The sequence below is a fragment of the Penaeus vannamei genome, chromosome 5, assembly GCF_042767895.1.
Source record: "Penaeus vannamei isolate JL-2024 chromosome 5, ASM4276789v1, whole genome shotgun sequence".
Taxonomy (NCBI): Eukaryota; Metazoa; Arthropoda; class Malacostraca; order Decapoda; family Penaeidae; genus Penaeus; species Penaeus vannamei.
The window spans coordinates 30994187-31006686 of NC_091553.1; the positions used below are offsets into that span (position 1 = coordinate 30994187).

Sequence of the window (12500 nt, forward strand, 5' to 3'; positions counted from 1 at the left end):
TCTCTCTCTCTCTCTCTCTCTCTCTCTCTCTCTCTCTCTCTAAATATAACTGATCTTTATTTCACTTACAGAAAATAATATGTAGGTTGATTTTTATAAGTATGATAGATGTTAAGATTACATTAACTTGATTGTACCTAATGATATGCACATCTAAAGTCCCAAAATGTTTTTTTAACAACTCTCTCTACCATTGCTTTATAAATTATATATGATTAGTATGTAAGGATCGTAGCCATTGGAAAAGTTCCAATTTCTGGTGGATCTTGGTGAGTTAAATATCCAAAAGGATCATATCTATTTTCTTTGTGTAGGGAAGGTACATCATGCATTCATGATATCATGCAAGTGAACATCATGTTGATTGGCTCTATATACGTGTGTGTGTGTGTGTGTTTGTGTGTGTGTGTGTGTGTATGTGTTTGTGTGTGTCTTTGTGTGTGTGTGTGTGTATGTGTGTGTTTTTTGTCTATGATGGTTTCATGTACAAGTTTTGATTAGGGATTGTCTCGTTGGGAAGGTTGTTAATTGCTTCTGTGTGCCTGTCATCATTGTATTGTATATTTGTATGGCTTAACGGTCTTTTGATTGTAATATCAGACATATTGCATTTAGGAAATGGAAGTTGATAAAGAATATATATCATTATTTCAACCCAATGACTATGGACTATTCAGTCAGTCACCAGCCCGCCTTGAAGGATCTGTTTATAAGTCTCATGCACTCCCATGATAATATTTTCCAGTCTTGGCAGGCCACACAGAAGAGCTTAGCAACATTTGATATTTCCTGTGGTTAAAAAAAGTTATTTTATTAGTGTATAATGAGTCAACCTATTTTTTAGGCAGTTACGGGATATACAAAACATTATCCGTATGGCGAATGTACATAAAAATTTTTTCTCACTATGATGCAATATGGCTTTTATGAAAATTAGTAGTTTCATAATTTGTGACATTTTTTTTCTTTCTTTCTTTCTTTTTTTCACCTCCCATCACATCCTGGGTATCAGTACGATAAAGCTTTTTATTTTTATCAATTCTTTTTCATCAACTCTTGATCTCCACAAAAACTAAATGCATACAATTTTACTTGTCCTTTTCCACCTCCAAACAACTATTAGTTTTAGTAGTTAACCATCTCTTGGTAGGCCTTGCCATCCTCAGTCTCCTTGGCAACATGGGGAGTAGACATGTTAGAAATGTAACATATGGTGGCCATACTTCAGACTGTGTGGAACAGTAGGAATTCATTCATGATTCTGCAAGCAATGTCCATCTCAAATTGACATGGCTGTGGTCATCTTCCTAACTACTTGTAGATGCAGTGGGTATTTATCACTGCCATATCTAAGAGAAAGAAGACTTTCTTTTAAAACTTCAGGCTTTTCCGAGATGCAGAGTATCCTCTACCTCACTGGACAGTGGAGAATATGGTGATGGGCTTTTTGTCCACCCACTGCAAGCATGCCCAAAGTTGCTGTACTTTGATAGTGCACATCACCTACATCTTAGATGTCTTGAAATCCTTTGGCATGTGCTTTTGTGACATCTTTATCGTACTGACAGCATTTGTTTGGCAGCATTGAAGGTAGTGGTATAGACTCAAGGATGATCACTGATTATTGTAATAAGTGGTGCTTTGCAAAAAAGTTCCACATCTACCATCAACTTACCAACAACTTTCTGTGATATAACAGCCAGCAGTGGTTTCAGGGCTGACACACAACTTGTAAACATTCAAAGCTAATTGCCCTCCTACTCAGGGTGAAGATGACAAATTGCACGTATATGATGTACTCCTAGAGGCTCTCATAGATGTAGGCTGAGATCTAGTTAAAGCAGATTCTTAGCATGATGTTAAGCAAAACAGATGTCGCTAAAATTCAATTGTAAGATAAGTAATGCTCCATTTGCAACTTTCTGACAACTCGGATCAGAAGTATGTACAGCTTTGATGCAGTCCTTTTTTGGTCGGGGTGGGCCTTAGCAATCCATTGGTTTCAGCCAAGAAGTTGGGCATCAGGTCATATGTGATGAATGCCTTGTAAATTTCTGAAGGAGAGGAAGTCTTGTTAATGTCCTCATTGATGGCAAGGAGACCCAAAAAGTCATAACAGTTCAGGTTTCCCTTTTCTAGATGAAGCCCACCTGTACAGAGTTGGGCTTAATCTAAAAATGACCCTTGTAGGTGGATAGTGGGTCATCAATATCTATTGAGTTAAGATATGTGTCATCAATATCTGCTGCAGCTGTAATCATCCCCAATAGCATGCATTATGGGCACAAAATCATCCCTGGAGCAGCTGACTTCCTGGCGCATGGTCCAGTTTGGTGTATAAAGCTCCAGCCAGTATAGGGTTAACTCCTTGCCACTAAATGGCATGTATTCGCATGCCATGGCTGTTGTGGACAGAGTAGCAGATGGCATCATATCATGACTATTCCCGTGCCATTAGGTCATCAGATGGAGCTTGTTTTTCTCCAATATTAGCGGCTTCATTTATATGGAAAAGATTTTAGGCAATAGCACCTAAAGGGAAGGTAAACCTTCAAATTTATGAAAATATTAAAAATCATAGCAAAATAAAAGCTTTTAGATGCTGAATATCACTTGCAAACCTACTCTCATGCCAATCTATTGACAGGACACTGTTGAATTATAATATGCCCACATGTCACATGGCCTGCAGCATTGCCTGAGGGAGAACAGGATGTGAAATGCTTTTATTGGTTATTTTTTTTAATAAAAGGGGGGTGATTACTACCTAAATAATTTGCTCATTATTCCTGGAAAATGTCTCGCACCAAATATTGCACTCTCTTGGTACTGTTGTGATGCTTTAGGAACCTTTCAATAAAGTTTACATGATCAGTCTCCTTGTGTCAATTACTCGCATTGTCATATAACAGTGTGTAACACATCTCATATATTAAAATGGACTCGGATTTACATAATCAGGCTATTACAGATTCAATCTAGCAGCTAAAATGAATATAATGTTAACCTGAATATGCAAAAATAATTAAAATTATATCAATACAAGTAGTACAAAGATAAATCATATCACTTTTTTGGTTTGACATGGTAAGTGCTACACACTGGTCACATCTGAAATAAGCCTCAAAGGCAAGCACAGTCAGCTACACATACTCCTTTGAATGGAGAGACAGCACACCCCAAATTCTCCTAGAGGCATTGAGTTAGGACAGAAAGCATATTGTTGTACCATAATGGTAGCAATATGTAAAACATGCAACAAGGGTTTAAATGTTGTACTGTTAACCCACTCCCGACGGGAATAAAAGTTTAGCAAGTGAATTTAATAATGGGATTGTTGGCACGCATTGGCAGTTTCCTGTCTGTGCCTGGCTAGTTTAGTAGTTTGTGGGCGACATTTGGCACCTAAAAGCTCTTATTTTTCTATAATTAATAAAAATTTTATAATTTTGAAGGTTTACCTTCATTATAGGTGCTATTGCCTAAAATCTTTAATAAATAAATGAAGCCTCTACTATCAGAGAAAAACAAACTCTGTCTAACATGCCAATGGTGCGGGAATGGGCATGATGAGATGCCATCTGTTTTTTGGTCTACAACAGCCATGGCATGTACATACATGCCACCCGTCGGCTAGTGGTTAACATCTTACTGAAAATCTGTCCCCCTGAAATGCTGCTCAGAGAGTGCAACTGTTTCAGATTGTTTCAAATTTCAAATAGGTCATGACCCACTTGCATTTGTATAATTCCACAGTTGATGGTTAAATAATTATAAAATATACATTTATAGATCGGGTGTGGGTTTGAATGCCTAGTCTGCAAATGGAAAGCTCGACGACTCCCCTCTCTCACAGCTATAAGACAACACATTGAAGACCAAAAGCACAGTTATATTGAATTAAAAGGAGACACAATTCTGGAATATGGTGACTTCTATGACTATTCCACATCATATCCTGATGCTGGTAAGACCCCAATCTAATCTGTTACATAGTTATTTACAAATGTCTACATTATAGTTATTATCTTTTTCATTATGATTGATCCTTCCTGCATATTTGAATTCATTTTGATTCCTTTTTTCAGAATCTGCATCCCCAGATGATGATGTGGAAGCCAATATTATTACAGGAGATGAAAGTGAACTTGTGTTACCATCGGGTGCTGTAATAGGTCACAGGTCTCTCAGGCGATACTACAAGTTAGTTCAGGTTTCTTTTTTGTATGTTATGTTTGTTGAAGGGACCACCTTTCCCTACTCATTTCATCATAAAAAAAAAAAAAAAAAAAAAAAAAAAAAAAAAAAAAAAAAAAAAAAAAAAAAAAAATTGGATGGAGATAACTCATTGATTCTTTTTGCATAATATAGAATTGTTTAGCCCCCCCCCCACCTTTTTTTCCCCTCTTCTGTATATAATGTGGCCCACAGTTTTGTCCTGAACAAACCACAAAAAATTCATGTGTTAGATCTATTCTAGCCTAAGGACTTGTAAATGGCCGATTTTTACATTTCCTGGTTGACATAGAGTACTATTTTTGTTTTTGTTTTTTCAGCATTAAAAAAATTATATTTTTTAATTGTCAAAACTTTAAAATCGGCCATTTACATGCAAGAAACAGCGGAGTATTATATTTTGACCACTTGCCAAAGTTTGTTATTATCTCTGTTATTTTTCTCTAAATCTAATGATATATGTATATATGTGTATATATATATATATATATATATATATATATATATATATATATATATATGTATATAAGTTTATTTAGTGTACTTTGCGATGCGATGATTACCAAGTCAGTCGGAATTACCATTTTCAATAGGAAAGATTTGCCATAGTTTTTGTTTGTTTGTTTGTTTGTTTGTTTCCATATATATAAAAATATATATTTTTGTCTGAAAAGTTTAATACATGTATTGAAACAGAGAAACAACTAGTCTAAACCAGATAAAACTTTTTTTTTCTCTCTCTCTCTCTCCCTTTTTACTTCAATTTTGAAGAAATGGGGAACTGTGGATGGCAACATAAGTACAAAATCATTCTAATTATAAAGTCCTAACATGAATACAACATGGTGGTTCAATTTTGGCAATTTTAAAATTTAGTATGGAATTCGAGAACTTACCGAAGTCGTTGAATTTTTCCCATTCTCCACACGGGGAGCGAGGGGGAGATGGTCACTGGGTGTTTATAATTTTCGAGGAGGATCATATGTACGTGAACACACATACATAAAGTTTTAAAAAATGAATCATCCTCATTTAATAGGCCTACATTGACTTTTATATCTAGAGGAATAGAATATATTAATTACCCTATAAACTGTTTTCTTTAATAATTGTCTATATTAACAGATTGCAAAGGCAAAAGAGTGTAGAGTTGTTGATTAGCCATTTACACCCATTATCTTTACTCAGAAGTGCATAAAATCATGCAGACGCTGAGGTGTGGTGGGATATTTGCGAATTTATGGAACCTAAGACCTACGGTAACATTTAAACATATTATTTTTTATCAGGAGCACATAAAACAAATACAATAGATTTTTTAACTCTAGACTGCGCACACAAACGATCTCAATATTCCATATAGTTTTTATTTCAGAGCGGGTATTACTGAGTACTATCATCAATATAAAATAATCAGTATCTTGCTTATGCATCCGAAGTTCAAAAATCCGACATTTAGGTAACCTTCGTATTGAATCAGCCTTTACAACAGTAACAACCAAATCAAATTTACCCATACTGTGATGTAACGACTGTTGAGTAAAATGTAATGGAAATATTTCAATTCTTACTGATATGGCTATTTTCAAACATTAGTGTTTCGTACACGGTATATGTACAGATTACTTCGTAACCTACAACATATTACCAGGGAGTCTCGATGGAAGCATATTTCGTATGTAAAAGGACACAAAACTTACAAAACTTATATTTCACAAAATATTTTGTCATAAATCATGGTGATATAATTTTTTCCTGATATTGGTATAAAATTGTTCCTTGAACATTCACAAACTCATATCTATGGGCAGTGTCATAATCAAATGCCGTATGCACGATGGCAACAAGCAAAAGTCCACATAGGTGTACCTGGGCGCTCATTAGTTGTAAAGCAACAAGCCACAGCAGGGCCTTAATAGTCGTTTGGTAGTTTCCTCATCCATGTACCTATACTATACTCAATTTGACCCCCCCCCCCCATCTGGGATGGGGGGGGGGGGGGCATGGTGGGCAGAAGTGGCATAGGTCATGGAAGAGTGCTGCTTTGCAATTGCAAGGTTCCAGATAGTCCCCCTCATAGTTGACTCAGCTGTGAGTGAGTGCTGTCAGAAGGGTGGGGTCAAATTCAGGGTGCAAAGGAACTGGCCACCGTACTGAATCACCCTGTAGCTTACTACACATGTTTCTTTTAAGAGCATCTCCCCAAAATCCCCTTTTATATAGGAGATGGTTAACCCAATAACACCGGTATATTTTAAAGCCGAAAATAAAAGATTCTGGGCAGCTACAAAATCGGCGTGTGGGGCTGGCCTTGACTCTGCCTGCGGCCCGCTGCTGCGTCCGAGCGCAAGCCCCGATACAGCGTCACACTGGCAGGACATCCAGCAATGTTTATTTTTTCGGGTGCCTCATATGTGGGACACCCATCGTTAGTGGGTTAAAAGAAAGAAAGAAAAAAAAGTTAGAGGAGCCTCTACTTGGAAAGAGACTTAATCCCTCCTACCATATTGACAAAAGGCTGTCCTTGATGCCACACATAAATTTGTATTTGTACATTCTGAGACAGAAATAGGTTTAGGAAAAAAAATAATAATAGGTATAGGAAAAAAAAAAATAATGAAGATATAAATGACAAGTTTATAATCAGCTGCACTTTCTAATATCAATTTCCATGTACAGGCAAAATTTGAATCCCTACCGCAAGGAAGTAGAGAAGAAGAAGCATGGATCTACTTTCCGAAGCCTTCTAGCACATTATCGCTCACTTGGCTGGACAGGAACCAGTGGAAATGATGCAGTGAAGTAAGTTGTGTTGAAAGAGGATTACTCCTCAGACTCGTTTAATTAATGTCTGAATATTACTAGACAAAAACATTTTTCTCAACTTCTGTAATATAGTATTGTTGATGTTTTCTCTCATTTTCTCTCCCATGAATTCCCCTCTGTGTTTCATCATCAATAATTTTTTATTCTAGGAAATTCTGGGATCAGAAGTACCTTCAGAAAGTTCGAAGCAGGTACGACTTGAAGCTTGGAGTGAGGGGCAATAACCTACAGCACCATTTCCGACAACAAAACCCTGTGTAGAATATGGCTTTCCCATCCAACATGGCTTCAATAGTTGTGTTTTGGGTCTCCATTTATCACTTCATAGTTATCCCCATATATAAATGTACTTGATTCAAACTACTTCTATAACAAATTGAATTTGTTGGAAGCCATAAACCATCTATTAATGTTGATGTTCATATTTGAGAAGTATATACAATACAATGGTAAATGGTTGAAACTTAGTTTTTAGTGTCCTTTTTATATGCAAATACTTGGTGTATACAGAGGCTGATATACAAATACACATTTCTATCTCATTTGATAAAAGCACCAAGCTTACTAATTGACTCCTTGGTGAGGAGTTTTGAGGTCATCTATAGACAGTACATATACTTAGTTGCCCATGGCTTAAAGGGACCGTCACATTTTTGGTCTTTTTTTCTTTTTCTTTCTTTCTTTCTTTCTTCCTGAAAAAAAAAAAAAAAATAGAGGGATTAGGCAAGACTGACCTAGAGTATGACAGTTTGGTAAGGAAATAAAAAATAGAGACAGTAACTTCTTTTGTTCCCCTCTGTGCATACCCATATCACTCAGTCTGTAGACATACCTAATGAAATAATTTTATCAACTTTTATGGGAAAGTTAAGTAAAAAATCATGGGTCCATGGAATTAACTTGAAGCAACATCTGTAAACTCTCAGAATATTAGTTTGTGGCTTGCTGTGGCAATAGCGATTCAAAATCTGACAGTCAATGTAATGTCCAATATGATTTATATATTCAAACTGCTATGTCTTTTATTGTTATTATTTTGTTTATATCTTTATCAATACTTTTATGATTTTCTTCTTTTTTATGCATTTTGTATAGACAGTACCATTGTTGCTACTTTTTAAAGTAAGATTGAGACAGAATTTTGTTTTTTCTTGATAATTCAAAATCAGTTATTGAGACTAATAAAAGGAAAAAAAATCATCAGTGCCAGTTTTACATAATCACTGAAAGATATCAAATTGTTTTCATCAACTTAGGTTGTTTATTATGATATGATTAACTCAAGAAAATGGTGCAAAAGACAAGAAATACAAATTTCATTTTTTATTTGATTTATACTTATTTGCTAAATGAGACCAAACCCTAGAGATGTACTGTATCTAAAAGGTTACCAATCAAAAAGAAATAGTAAAATAAATCCTAGGTCCCATATTAAGGGCACCCCAGATTACATGAGGTGGACGGTCCCCTGAAAAATAATTGCAATATATGCTTCTTATAACACTTTACAAATCAAAATAACTGATTTTTAGCTTAAAGAAATAAAAATAGCCAGTAATGCTAACGACTTTTAATAAATCAATAATGACATTCAAATAATAAATGAAATTTTAACTGTCAAAGATGTAATTCAAAAGGAACGCTTTTACAAAATACCAACATTTGTACAATTCCACTGTATGAAGTATAACTGTACAAACAAGTATGATTTTAATACACAAGCTTACAGGAATATGCAAATGTTATGAAAATCAAATAGTGAGAAGAAAAGGATATGCAGTAAGTGATCTTCACCACACAATATAGTTTAAATTTTGGAGAAGAGGTACATTAATTCAAAGAGTTACTTTGAACATATTAAGAATCCTATCAATATTTTAGGTAATAATATAAATATAAACTGGTGGTCTTAAGCAACCCTGAAAAATTGTCATCTGTGCAAGCTTGCATTCATACGTATAAACATTTGAAAAAAATAATAAACAAATGAAAAATCCTAGTTCTTTACACATAAAAATACTCTTCCTAATGAATGGTTAGAGAATTTGTATTCCATTATAAATTACATCATGAAGTTATTACTCCACTGACACTCGATAAGTTATTCACGGAAATATTTTCACTTAGCCTATTTCTTATGATTACATTTGAATCATCATTCTCATACTCCTCACTCAGCTAACTTCTTCTTGAAAGGAGTGCTCGGAATTAGAATCTTCTGAGATATTGAAATTGACTTGAAGAGAAATCTGTGGCATCTTGTGAGTCACTCATCATGGACATGGCTGAGGGGAGAAAATGAAAATAATCATTAAAGGAAGGAAGCTGAAGTAATTTGTGGAAATATATGTGCATGTTTGTGTATGGGGGGCCTCTTGAAGAACTTCATTACCAGTTAAAATCTATTGCAGCTGAGAATATGAAATTCTACAGATCAAGGATTTACAGCTGTTTAAAGTTTAAAGTTAAAGATTACCTTCTCTGGTTTATCTTTTGTACAATCAAGAGACAAAGCATGCATAATACCTTTCTCAGTTTCAAATGCAAATTACATCAACATACTGTCTTTATTCTTTGCCAAATATTTCTAGAGTCACTACTGATTGATGGACTTGCAACGATTCTAGATAAATCAGAATAACAAACATATAAGGAAAAAAAGAGATACCTGTATTAGAAGTCATCCCCCCCCATGTGAAAGGCAGACATACTGCTGTCACGACTGCACATCTCGGTTCTCCTTGTTGGAACTACTATTTTTCTTCTTTCGGTCCTGTTGGAAAAAAATATTTGGTTCTGTATACAATACTCAAAAGAAACTCTAAATGAATAAAAAAAATTCACTTTTTACAAAAAAGAAAGCTACCTCTAAAGCAGATTTAATTCATATATTCATTTATTTGATAAATGGATATCTACATAAGAATCCTGTTTCAAACTGCAGATAAATATAATTTTTAGATGTTACTGTACATATCTATCTTTGCAAGTTAGAAAAAATTTTGTAAAAACTTACATCTGGAAATAACTGGGACCCACTTGTAGATCTTCATAGTTGTATCATGTATTGTAATCCACTTCTTTTCTTACTACAACAATAAAAATATTAATTTTGTTAAAACTTATTTTTTTATGTTTGAAATTAAACGATGCTAGACATCAAAGGTCATATAGCACTATGAGTACAAAGTATTGCGTCGGAAAGTGCTAAAGTAGAATTAAAAAGATTATAATGAAATGTGTTAAGATGTAAAAGGTTTGAAAGCGTTATAGGATAAGTATGGTAGTGAAAAGGGGAAAAAGGGGAGCAAGTGAGAACTAGGAGCAGAAATTAGTAAAAAGGGAGGGTGAAGGAGGTTGGGCGATTGCGGGAATTATAGCGAATCTGTCACTTGGGAAGGTACAGGAAAAATGTTCAAGGAAGAATAGAGAGATAGCTGTTGAAAAGTAGGAAAGGCATCTGGGAGGAGGGGAAGGTGTTAGATGTCAAAGATTAGAGAGTGGTTTAGGAAAATGCTATGGTAACGAAAAGGGAAAGGAGGGAGGTAGAGTGATCATAAGTAAATCTGTGACTGGGGAAGGAATATAGATATCAAGTGATAGCAGTAGATATGACTGTCTTAGTAGTATGGGATTAGGTATCTGAGGGCTTGAGATAAAGGATCTAGAGTAGGTGAAGGAGTAGTGCTCCTGGGGGTTCGATAGGGACAGTAGGGTCTGGGGAAGGATATTGTGATAAAAGAGATATATGTGTATCCAGGAGGGAGTGGGAGGGATGGTGGGAAGGATGTTTTTTGGGGGGGGATTTGGGGGGGGGGGGTTGTTGAGAGGGATGAGGGTATGTGGAAAAGAGTCAGGTTTTGGAGGTGGTTTTGGTTTGGCTGGTTGAAGGGTGAGGATTATTTTGGGAAGGGGTTGGGGGAATATAAGGGGGTAGAGCAACTGAGTGAATTGCAGTGTATCTGTGACTGGGGATGGAGTAGGGATATTGATCAAGGAAAATAGAGGTGGCTGTTGGAGAAGTAGGAGGAGAGAGAGAATCCAGAGGCTGAGAAAAGGAGACTGGGGAAGGTGTGGTGAAGTATCAGGAAGAAATATCTGGAGAGAGAAGGGGTCTGGAGAAGGACACTGTTGTGGTAGAGGGGGATTCGTGTGAGTATTCAAGTGGAAGCGGTAGAGAGGGTGGGGTATGTTGGGAGGGTGTGTAGGAGGATGGATATCTGCAAATACCTTAAATGTAGCATAAGTAGGAACAGGAAAGAATTGGGGGGTGGATGAGGGAGCAGTATTCAGTGGAATTGGAACTTTTAGGTTGCCTGGTACAACAACAAAAGTGAGGAGGGAGGCGTATGTATCTGGGAAGTGGTAGAAGATACGAATATCTGGATTTAGAATGGAAAATGGATTTGGCTGTTGGACAGGGTGAGTAGACATAGGACTTAGGTTTAGGGTATAGGGGAGAGATACCTGGGCAGATGCAGAAACATCTTGTGTAGACGGTGGGGGAGCAGAGCATAGGACTGTTTTCAAATAGGAGTTGTCTAGCCTCAAGTAGAGTGAGGCTTAGTTTAAATCTGAGGACTGCCTACCTCATATTCAAACTTACAGGCAGGGCAGCTCCCTATAAAACACATTATGGGAGTCTCCACAATTGGCACATGTACGTGACTGAGCATGGCAATTGGTGAAAGGTCATGACAACGTTGGGCACATAGAGGGCTAGGTGGCCATAAACACCAACATTGACGAGGAAGAGGTCGATATTAACTTCTAAATAATAAGACAATCCACCAATATAAACCTGATGGGGGAGGTTGCTTGTCTACTGAGAAAGCTAATCTTGACAATATTGGTAGTGGGATTTACGCTTGCCCTCTACAGGAGGAAGAGTGTAACACTGTACTGCCACTGCATCATATTACACCAAGGCAGGAAAGTGAGGTCATTTTCACAGTCTGACCAGTCCTTGTTATATATGGGACAAGCATTTGGGGGAATAGAAACAGTTCCAGCACAAGTATTAAAAGATGGAGTGAGGATTCGGCAGGAAATGGGTTACATGCCAGTAAGGTTAGAGGTAGATAGTGGACGAGAACTTGGGCTTTGATGCTAATCTTGACAAGGCATGAACAATCAGAGCGACTGCAAAAGGTAACCTCTGCCGCATTTGTTTCTCGGAGGCACTGCTGAAAGAGAAGTGTATTCTCAGAACTAGGGGGTGTGGGGGAATCACAAAGAATGGATCCAACTTGGCTGGCCCAAAGAGAGTACTCAGATGGTTTGCAAGAGGAAGAAGAGGCAGTGGAAGGACGAGGGCGAGGAAGGAAAGATGGCAGTAATATGGAGTGAAGGAGTTCTGCGAGGTAGGTCGGACAATTAGGATGAAGAGTAGTAATAAGGGAAGAGGGGTTGACATTGAAGGGGATTGTGCAGCAGGA

At 36.6% G+C, this 12500-nt stretch overlaps 1 protein-coding gene and 1 pseudogene across 1 annotated transcript in view; one reads left to right on the forward strand and one right to left on the reverse strand.

The window, feature by feature from the left end:
• Window positions 1-7525, forward strand: part of LOC138861785 (cytoplasmic 60S subunit biogenesis factor ZNF622-like) — a 10320-nt gene extending 2795 nt beyond the window's left edge. Inside the window, exons 6-9 of the mRNA XM_070121623.1 lie at window positions 3793-3967; window positions 4089-4203; window positions 6916-7038; window positions 7212-7525. Coding sequence (XP_069977724.1) covers window positions 3793-3967; window positions 4089-4203; window positions 6916-7038; window positions 7212-7323 — 525 coding nt within the window. The 3' untranslated portion in view covers window positions 7324-7525. The remainder of the gene's footprint in view (window positions 1-3792; window positions 3968-4088; window positions 4204-6915; window positions 7039-7211) is intronic.
• A 1707-nt stretch (window positions 7526-9232) lies between these two features.
• Window positions 9233-12500, reverse strand: part of LOC138861849 (B-cell CLL/lymphoma 7 protein family member A-like) — a 14287-nt pseudogene continuing 11019 nt past the window's right edge.